This window comes from Panthera onca, chromosome B2, assembly GCF_046562875.1.
Source record: "Panthera onca isolate mPanOnc1 chromosome B2, mPanOnc1 haplotype 2, whole genome shotgun sequence".
In the NCBI taxonomy this organism is placed as follows: domain Eukaryota; kingdom Metazoa; phylum Chordata; class Mammalia; order Carnivora; family Felidae; genus Panthera; species Panthera onca.
Window position 1 is genome coordinate 66012225 of NC_138343.1, and position 10444 is coordinate 66022668.

At 49.0% G+C, this 10444-nt stretch overlaps 2 protein-coding genes across 2 annotated transcripts; one reads left to right on the plus strand and one right to left on the minus strand.

The window, feature by feature from the left end:
- The first annotated feature begins 710 nt into the window (after positions 1-710).
- On the plus strand, positions 711-3311 carry KHDC3L (KH domain containing 3 like, subcortical maternal complex member). The gene is made up of 3 exons (XM_060615946.3): positions 711-1382; positions 1574-1753; positions 2013-3311. The coding sequence occupies exons 1-3, from the start codon at positions 1214-1216 to the stop codon at positions 3218-3220; spliced, it is 1557 nt and encodes a 518-aa protein (XP_060471929.3). The 5' UTR covers positions 711-1213; the 3' UTR covers positions 3221-3311.
- A 3435-nt stretch (positions 3312-6746) lies between these two features.
- Positions 6747-10173, minus strand: OOEP (oocyte expressed protein). Its single transcript, XM_060615947.3, has 3 exons — positions 9819-10173; positions 9437-9616; positions 6747-9071 (listed from the first exon to the last, which is right to left on the minus strand). Exons 1-3 carry the CDS (start codon positions 10006-10008, stop codon positions 8992-8994), a joined length of 450 nt encoding a protein of 149 aa, XP_060471930.1. The 5' UTR covers positions 10009-10173; the 3' UTR covers positions 6747-8991.
- Between the last annotated feature and the right edge of the window lie 271 nt (positions 10174-10444).

The following is a 10444-nucleotide window of genomic DNA, read 5'->3' on the forward strand; positions in this document are numbered from 1 at the left end:
TGTGTAGAACTCTAAGTATCCTCTTACACCAACTAAGAAACAATATATTATCCTATATCATTTGCTGTAAGAAAGAGATTTCAGACTAGAGATTTTCATAGAAATACTTCTTGGATTGGATTCTTTTTGGCAGTACTGATGGGACATTAAAATTCAATTTATAGTTGCTATGTTAGTGAGTCCGTAACCTCCAGAGGGGATAGTTATGGAGCCCAGATCCTTGGGTGTCAGTTATACACTCAATTGTTCTGTCTACCCAATCGTTCTGCCAATCCATTCTGTGATTCTTTGAATAGATTTTGCCCTTCTTTGGCTCTTAATTCACATTCTGCTTAGGTCTCAAGACTTTAGATCCTGTCAGACACCTACAAATTTCTCATGCACTTCTTTGGCCTACAGAACTCCCACAGAGGATACAAGTTTGAACCTGAGTTCAGAGATCTCTCACCTCTGGGCCTGGGCAGGACACCCCAACTACTAAAGTTATATAACTTTATCTTCCTGAGTAGCAATTCATGGGTAATGCTTTAAACTGTACAAAACAAAACAAACAAACGAAACCAAGACATAGAAATAACATGTTACTTAGAGAATTTGCTCTGGATGTGCTCAGCTGTCTCTGACAAGTCAAGGAAGAAGCTGGAAATGTGATGGTCTCTGAGGAGGGAACTCAGTATTCAGGGTTCAAGAGAAAGTGGGACTTACTTTAGCCCTTGAACACCTTTTTTAATCCTTGAGTTTTTACTTCTTTAATGCATTTCATTAGGTTTTCCATGAAAAAGTCATTCCAACCCCTCAGGAATGCTGGTCCCATTTGAACCGTCTGAAAAGCACCTGTGTCTGCGCAAATATCAGTTCGCTTCTCTGAAAGGTATTGTCCAGATGTTGGATCTTCCCATGCCTCTACCGGGCTGTCCTCATCTCCCCGAGACCTGCTTCCCAGAAGAAGCTCCACCTCTGGCTCCCAGGGCCTGGGGAAATGGGCGGGTCCAGACCAGTGGCCCCTCCTACAGCGCCCAGGTGCTCTACCCAGTGCACTCCTGCAATCTCGGGAAGAAGCCCAGGCTGCGGAGTTTGGGAGGCGGATGGGGAGGGGCTTACCAAAAGCCCTTGAAATAAGGCCCTGGCCAAGCCACAACTGCCGCAACTGATACTAACCTTGGCCTTCTTGGTTTGCAGCTTCACGGCCGCTAGCAGCAAGGCCTACTGCAGCATGGCCACTCCTAAGCGGTTTCCGACGCTCGTACAGCTGGAACAGAGAGAAGGGACGCTATTCGAGGTGCTCGGTAACCTCACCAAGCGACCCTATTGGTTCCACTCCGAGTACCTGAAGAGTCCGAAGGCTATTCACCTCGAGGCGTGGCTGGTGGAGGCGATCTTCGGTGAGTGGGTCTGAGAGCGGTGGCCAATGCGGTCTTTCCACCCCCGACACTCCTATCCACCCCGCCCCCCAGGCTGGCCGCGTTCCAGGGCCAGCCTCTCCAGTGGTCCTAGCCCCAAACCAGCGCTACCTTCTCCCGCCGCCTTCCCCTCCCAAATCCCGCCCCTCACAGCCTCTTTGCTTCCTGCACAGGTCGGGGAGGAGAGCACATACCACACGTCGAGTGTGTGTCACAAACCCTGCTTCACGTTAATCATTGGGACCCCGAGGGCGAGGCTGAGATCTTGATATTTGGTCGGCCCTATTACCAGGAAGATGTATCCAAGATGATCATGAATTTGGCTGACTATCATCGCCAACTCCGGGCACAAAGTATGAAACCGGGAATAGTGAGGGGTTCCCTAGGCAGGCCATGGGTTCCTTGGTAGAGATCTTGATGCTTCCCGGAGATCACCGGGCAGCGGTCTCATCCTCTCAGTCCAGGAGAGGGTTTCCTTCTTGCAAGGAATATAGATGGTCAAATTAATCCTGCACTCTCAGGTTCCAGACCCTAATCCCCCAGCCCATTTGGATAAATCTTCTTGTGGAGAAAGTAGGGGACACAGGTAAGGTCTCCACACTGTTCTTCCAGGCTCAGAGAAGGCCCCTGCCCAGGATGTAGGGACGCAGCGGTCCCCCGACGCTGTCCCGGAGACGGGGACCCAGAGCTCTCCAAAGTCTGTCCGGGAGGCGGCGACCCAGCGGTCCGACGACGCAGCTCCGCAGGTGGCGAGCCAGAGCTCTCCGAAGTCTGTTCAGGAGGCGGCGACCCAGAGATCCCCCCACGCTGCCCGAGAGGTGGCGACCCAGAGCTCTCCGAAGGCTGTCCGGGAGGCGGCGACCCAGCAGGACCCCAATGCTGCCCAGGAGGTGGCAACCCAGAGCTCTCCGAAGGCTGTCCGAGAGGCGGCGACCCAGCAGGACCCCAGCGCTGTCCGGGAGGCGGCGACCCAGCAGGACCCTGGCGCTGTCCGCGAGGCGGCGACCCAGCGTTCCCCCGGCGCTGTCCGGGAGGCGGCGACCCAGCAGGACCCCGGCGCTGTCCGTGAGGCGGCGACCCAGCGTTCCCCCGGTGCTGTCCGGGAGGCGGCGACCCAGCAGGACCCCGGCGCTGTCCGTGAGGCGGCGACCCAGCGTTCCCCCGGCGCTGTCCGCGAGGCGGCGACCCAGCAGGACCCCAGCGCTGTCCGAGAGGCGGCGACCCAGCAGGACCCCAGCGCTGTCCGCGAGGCGGCGACCCAGCGTTCCCCCGGCGCTGTCCGCGAGGCGGCGACCCAGCAGGACCCCAGCGCTGTCCGGGAGGCGGCGACCCAGCGTTCCCCCGGCGCTGTCCGGGAGGCGGCGACCCAGCAGGACCCCGGCGCTGTCCGGGAGGCGGCGACCCAGCGTTCCCCCGGTGCTCTCCTGGAGGCGGCGACCCAGCGTTCCCCCGGCGCTGTCCGGGAGGCGGCGACCCAGCAGGACCCCGGCGCTGTCCGGGAGGCGGCGACCCAGCGTTCCCCCGGTGCACTCCTGGAGGCGGCGACCCAGCGTTCCCCCGGTGCTCTCCTGGAGGCGGCGACCCAGCGTTCCCCCGGCGCTGTCCGGGAGGCGGCGACCCAGCGTTCCCCCGGTGCACTCCTGGAGGCGGCGACCCAGCGTTCCCCCGGTGCTCTCCTGGAGGCGGCGACCCAGCGTTCCCCCGGCGCTGTCCGGGAGGCGGCGACCCAGGACCCCGGCGCTGTCCTCGAGGCGGCGACCCAGCAGGACCCCGGCGCGGTAGGCGAGGCGGCAACCCAGCGCTCCCTGGATGCTACCTAGGGCCCAGTTACCAGGTTATGAAAGAACTTCGGGCCCGGAAGCAGAAGCCTGGCAAGGTTGAAGTGGAAGATCTTACTGGAGCTCTGTTCACCTAAGTCCTGATTCTTGCTGCAGAGCTGGGGAAAGAATGGTGTGGGTAGTTCTTGGTCCCTGCCTCCATGTTAAATGTTTACAAACACTGATCTAAAGAATCCTAATAAAGAATTGAATTTCCCTAGTGTCTGTTAATTATCAGGTAAAAGGGGAAGGAGAGGCCATTCTTCCAGCAGCCAGTATCGGCCCTAGGCTGCTCTCTACCCAGAGGCAGGTGAGACGTCTTGTGTTCTTTAATCGCAAACATCTGGTTTTACCTGTGAAGAGGCTTCTCCCGCCCATCGAGTCCGTCCTCCTTGGAAAACTTCTTAAAGCCTGTGGTGTTTCTACTCTAGGTGATGTGGGATGAAAAAACTTGGTTCCAATACTGTCCTCCTGGCTGGGCATATCGTGGCGCTGGAAGCCGCGAGTGACTTCCTAGCCCGGCCACCTGACGGCGAGGAAGGAGAAAACTGGGAGAAAGAGCCAGGACTGCCCTGGTCCTCGAGTTTGGGCCGGGTCATCCGACCTTCAGTGAGTTTTATCGCAAGTGAGACACTAGCAGTCCTGGAGACTCCTCCCTTACTAATCGCAGCAGCGAAAGTGCACTGGCGCGGGATGATGGCTAGCCTTCTTTGCCACTTTTTAAAAACTTTTTTTAGTGTTTATTATTTCTTAAAGAGAGGCAGCATGAGCGGGGTGGGGCAGAGAGAGAGAATCTGAAACAGGATCCAGGCTCTGAGCTTCCAGCACAGGGCCCGCAGGGCTGGAACCCACAAACCCAGAGATTGTGACCTGAGCTGAAGTCGGAGGAGGCTTAACCAACTGAGCCACCCAGGCGCTTTTTTTTTTTTTTTTTTTTTGATTGAAATATACCTGACCTGTAACATTGTGTAAATGTAAGGTGCACAGGTTAATTTCAGATATTTACATATTGTAATATGATTGCCTTTGTAGTGATAATCAGCACCTCTGTCAGTTTGGCTTTCTGCTCTACTCCTAGCAGCTGGGAGCCAGTGTCTAGCTAGCAGAAGGAAGCAAACTGTGAACAGCTGGGTGCTTGGATAAATAAAACATACGTTAATCTTGATTGTGAAAATTTTCATTTAAAAATTCCAAGGAAACCTAACTTTAAAAACTAAAGGAGTGGTATATCTATCATACATTCTTTGGTCACCACTAATGGATGACCACTCCAATTTTAAATTAGCACTTATTTTAATAAGGGAAATAAAATGCAAAGCTGAATTTTAATGGATTATTAACTGTTTTTAGAAGAAGCAAAGAAAAGCCTGGGTGGAGTGAACTTCAAACATTTAAGACTCAAAAACAATCCAGGCTCAAAATTTCAATTGAGGCCACCTCCGAGTAGAATGAAGACTTGATATATCTTTTTAATCCAGAAGGGGAATATCAGAGTAAATAAAGAACAAATGTTCAATTAAAAAAAAAAAAAACTATTAGGGGCTCCTGGGTGGTTCTGTCAGTCAAGCATCAGACTTCTGACTTCGGCTCAGGTCATGATCTCAGGATTTGTGAATTCGAGCCCCATGTTGGGCTCTGTGTTGGCAGCTCAGAGCCTGGAACCTGCTTCAGATTCTGTCTCTCTCTCTCTACCCTTACCCTGCTCACATTCTGTCTCTCTCAAAAATAAACATTAAAAAAAATTTTTTTTAAAAAGCCCTATTAGACTCTTAAAGTAGGGCATGAAGCAGTGCCACCTGAGTTTTCACCCAGCTGAAGGTCTCCAGAGCTCTCTATCTGCCCTTTTCAACCTATTCTCTTACGGAAAATCACTTTCAACAGTTTCACTTGTACTTATGTCCATGTGTGTCACTTCTCTATTTTTTTCAATACCTATCCCACGGTTCTAACTACTGTTCTATTGGCACTCTTGGTCATTTATTTTCCAGATAAAGGAACTTATTTAAAAACAGAAAATTGGTTGAGAGAAAAGGTGTATACAGATGCCTTCTAAAAATATTGGGTTCTATTAGGGTACACTGGAGTGCTCATTTCATTCTTTATAAATACATTATATATGCATTACAGAGTATGTTTTACCAACTAAAAGAAGATGGTGAGTTAGATGGGAAACTCTGGGAACTGAGACCCATGGCAGTCAATGAAAAGATTGTGAAGGAACAAAGGCAAAACTGCAAAAGTCTGGAAACGACATGTTTGTATATTTTTTCAGCTAAAACTATTGACAGCTAGTAAAAAGGTCAGTCTGGACAATTTTTGAATAGGCTGATTAGAGGCATCAAAGAAAAAAATTCATGGTTGATAGAATCTGTAGAACTAACTTCTGAGGTTAGCTGTAGGCCACACATGTAGCCTATCGCAAGGTCTTCCCACAGCTTCATTTTAGTTAAGCCAGGTACTACTTAGCACATCAGAATCTCTCAGTTTCACACTTTCGATCAAAACAAGGCCTTTTTATTTATTTTTGAGAGCGCATGAGTGGGGAGTGGCAAAGAGAGAGGGAGACACAGGATCTGAAGCAGGCTCTGCACCGACAGCAGTGAGCCTGATGTGGGGCTCGGATCCACAAACCATGAGATCATGACCTGAGCTGAAGTCTGCTGCTCAACCAACTGAGCCATCCAGATGTCCCAAAACAAGGTTGTTTTTGTTTTTTTTTAACATCACTAAGAGTGGGACAAACAAGGGGTGCCTGGGTAGCTCAGTCAGGTAAGCATCCAACTTTTGATTTCAGCTCAGGTCATGATCTCACAGTTTGTTGGGGTGGAGCCCTGTGTCAGGCTCTCATGCTGACAGTGTGGACCCTGTTTGGGATTAACTCTCTGCCCCTTTCCCTCACACACTCTCTCAAAATAAATAAATAAACTTTAAAAAGTCAATGTGGGGCACCTAGGTGGTTCAGTCAGTTAAGTGTCTAACTCTTGGTTTCAGCTCAGATCATGCTCTCACAGTTCATGAGTTGGAGCCCCACGTTGGGCTCCATGCTGACCGTGCAGAGCCTGCTTGGGATCCTCTCTTTCCCTCTCTAGCTCTCTCTCAAAAAATAAACTTAAGAAAAAAGAAAAAGAAAAACCACGTTGTCCCTGATTCTTTACAATTAAGAGGTTTATTCTAATTGCTCTTAAAAAGAAATAAAAACTATGAGAAATGAGTCTAAATTCAGGTGTGGAGGAAAAATGAAAGCAAGTGGGACAGTATAAAGAGTTTGGATCCTGGAATCAATGTTTTGGTTCAAATCTCACCCATCCATCCCAATGTCCTAGCTCTGTGACCTTAGCAAGTTAATCATGTTCCAAGCATATTTAGGTGCTTGGCACAAGGCCTGGTAGGTGATACAAGCTCTAATACTTAGCTAATATTACCCCCAAATTCTGAAAAGAATGACAATCTTTTTATTATTTAATTTTTAATTATTTTTAATTATTAAGTTATGAAGGTAGTAAAAATACCATATCAGCATACAGTGAAAGGGAACACAGAGAAAAACCATACTAAATGTGTTATTAGTTTGCTAGGGCTGCCATAACAACACAACACACCGGGTGGCTTAAATATTTTCTCAAAGATGTGGAGGCTGAAAGTCCAAAATCAATGTGTCAGCAGGATTGGTTTCTTCCGAGGCTTCTCTCCTCAGCTGGCAGATGGCTGCCATTTTGCTGTCTTCTCACATGGTCTTTTCTCCATGCACCCACCTATCTCTGTGCATATTTCCCCTTCCCATAAAGGCCCCAGTCATATTGGTTAAGGTCCCACTCATAGGATCTCATTTCGTTTTTTCTAATGTTTATTTATTTTTTAGAGACAGAGAGAGTGTGCACGCAAGTGGGGGAGAGGCAGAGAGAAAGGGAGATAAAGAATCCAAAGCAGGTTCCGGGCTCTGAGCTGTCAGAGCAGACCCCAATAAAGGGTTCAAACTCACAAATCATGAGATCATGGCCTGAGTTTTGAAGTCAGACACTTAACCAACTGAGCCACCCAGGCGCCCCCCTCATTTCACTTTAATTAGCTCCTTAAAGGCCCTGTCTCCAAATACAGTCACAGTCTGAAGTACTGGGGGTTAAGGGCTTCAACATGTTAATGTATGTAAAGGATGAAAAATGCACAGGATCATTTAATTCTGGATAATTTTTAGACAATTAGAATGTTTTAAGCATAATCCTCTTCCTCCAAATAACATTGTAAAAAGTGTTTAATGGTTTTGTAGATATCCCACTAGAAATAACCTGTTGGAATTTTTTTTAATCAAATTTCTGCAAAAGGATAAACGCAGGAGTACCTAGGCTTAATTAAAAGGGGTTGGGATGAGGATGAGGGGAAATCAGACAGAAAATAATTAGTTTAACTACAGAAAATGGAATTTTTTCGTATACAAAAAATTTAAGCAAAGGAGTGGAAAATATTGGTTATAATGGGCCATTATTTGTTACAAAAGCTCATACAGATAATAAAAATTCCTATCTTCAGAGTTGAAAGAAGGAATATAGGAATAAGAAATGTAAAAGCATTTTACAAAAATGTGAATTAGGAAAACATTCAATATCACCTGTAATCAAAGCAGCACATTTAAAGTTTTTTAATGTTTACTTATTTTTGAGATAGAGAGCATACGTGAGGACACACACGAGTTGGGAAGGGACAGAGACCGAGGGAGACAGAGGATCCCAAGCAGGCTCTGCCCTGACTGCAGAAAGCTGGATGCGGGGCTGGAACTCACAAACTGTGAGATCATGACCTGAGCTGAAGTCAGATGCCTAACTGATTGAGCCACCAGGAAACCCCCTCCCCAAAGCAGCACATTTTAAAAGACTTGTGTATGTGTGTGTTTACAACCCTTGCAAACAGCTAGAATCCATTACTGATAAGGGGTAAAGAAATTGCAGGAGTTGAATCAATTCCACTCTGAAGCCACAGAGCTCTCCATAACTTTTCCCCTAAGAAGCCTGCTTCCTGAAAGTGGAGGCAGTGTTAGGTGGGGGCTATTTTGCACAAATTAGTCCTAGCATGGTAATGGGTAATGGAAAAACAACCCAGATCATGCAGAACACCTGTGCAGGCCTCAGAGAGAAAGGAGACAGCTGGCTTGGTGGCAGGATGCCTTCCAATAGTCAAGATGCCAAGGACCCTGGCTGTACTCTGATGAATCACAATGTCAACAGAATAAATAAGCAATCACCTCAGGTTTCATGTTGGAACACCCACCCATGTGCAGGGAGGAAGGCTCCACTCCAAAAAGAAAATGCACCGTAGGTGGTACCCAGGGGCCAAACCACCAACTTCAAAGTGAGAGCCCCAGAGGAGAAGCATTGGTATTACCTGTGAGCTTATTAGAAATGCAAATTCGTGGGCCTGTGCTTAGGGGCCTGACTGTGGCCATAAAATCATAAAAGGGCTAGTAGATTCCAAATGATAGAAGCAAAGGAAAAAATAAGACCACTAGCATCAGCCTTTTACCCACCTCTCACATCAAGACATGAATGAACACTCTTTTATGTATTTGCTTAATTTTAAGTCAGCAAAGTTCTTTATAGCATTGGACAAAAAGGAAATTCAGTTCTTTACTAGAATGGCACTACAAACTCACTTTTGCATCATAATAATCAGAGCACTACCCATCAAGACACAGGAAAAAAAGAATGCAGAGATTTATGCATACTTGCTTCTCTTGAACTTTAGCAGCAGAAGCAGGACTGTTCTCACAATGCTCCTGAAAATAGTTACACAATACGATGTTCAGGAGTCTGGGGACCTGATGCATGGGTCTTCAAGAACTCCTCAAGTTGATTCATCTTCTCAGCTGGATAAGGAAAAATGCTCACTGTTCCAAAGTACTAGGCATTGAGGGGAGTGGGGGAGGAGGGGAAGTGCTAGCAGCATCACTTCTCAGGTGGAGACTCTGAACCTGAGATCTGGACACAGTGGTAAAACCAAGCTGAGGATGCATGCACAGTGACGGGCTTGAATGTGTCAGATTTGGTTTCCCAAGGTCCTATTTGCACTCCTCTCACAAAGGGATGCCCAGAAAACTGGATGCATGCAGAACACTGGAGTTAGGAAACTGCAAAAGGTTTTGCTATGGTAATAAAGGCTGGAAGAAAGGCAGGTACCACCAGGTGGTTAACCAGTGGCTCCCTCCACTTGCAGGTTTTCAGAGACGCTCACCTCGGGCACGATGTTTCCGGTGCCAGTTTGCCAGGCTCAGGAGCACGCTCTTCACCCGATTCTGTACACGGGGCCGTCCGAAGATGGTGATTTCAACTAAGTCCCCAGAGTTAACTATGTCCACCGTCAGCAGGACTTGGCTCATCCACTCTATTTCTGGAATGATGGCTCTGTCTGGGCCTAACAGGAAAAGAGAGACTTTGAGGGGAAACATGGTCGAAAGGTCAGTGGGAGCTAGATTTGAAGGCCAGGAGAGGAAAGCGCAGGAAGGTGGGCATCTTGGTGTCAAATGTGGCCTGCAAATCAGGCAGAGACTGTCCAGAGTTGCTCTGGACTGTCGGACTGGAGGGGTTACAGCACCAGCACACCTAGGGTGGCTCACCAAAGATCGAGTCAGCCAGCCATGCCTCGAGGTAAAACACCAGTGGGTCTCTCAGTTCCTGCACAGGAAACCACCATGGCCGGGTGCGAATCCGAGGTGGTGGAAGTGGTAACTTCAGCAGCCTGCCCAGGGACTGGGCAGGCGTGCATTGGTTCCCCTGGGCCTCAGCAGCACCTGCATCGTCTGCCATGCTAGGTCCCGCAGCCCAGGAAGAGCAACGTCCGAGCAATATCCAAGCAGCCCCCGCAAAACTCCAAGGAGGCGCGAATCCTGTGCTCCCTTTTAAGTTTCCTGCCAACCCCGCCTCTTCCTGCGACCCCGTGCGTGGTTCCCGGTGAGCCCACCCAACTGACGCCCCCCCCCCCCCCCCCCCCCGCCCCACCAGCGCCCCTGCTCGGTGGCGCTGAGAAGGCGGCCCCCGGATTTCCTGCTACTAGCGTTTGAGTTCCAGCCCGCTCTCAGAAGCTGCGTAAGGTCTCACTTAGCCTTTAAGGCCTCTGCGCCGGCACATAGCTGATTAACAGTGTGGTTTGAATTGGCAGCCTCATTGCCCCAAATCACTTTCCGTGTCTAGGTTAAGGTTTCTATGTTACCTTCCAGGAGTAAGTAGGTAGAGCAGGCCAAGG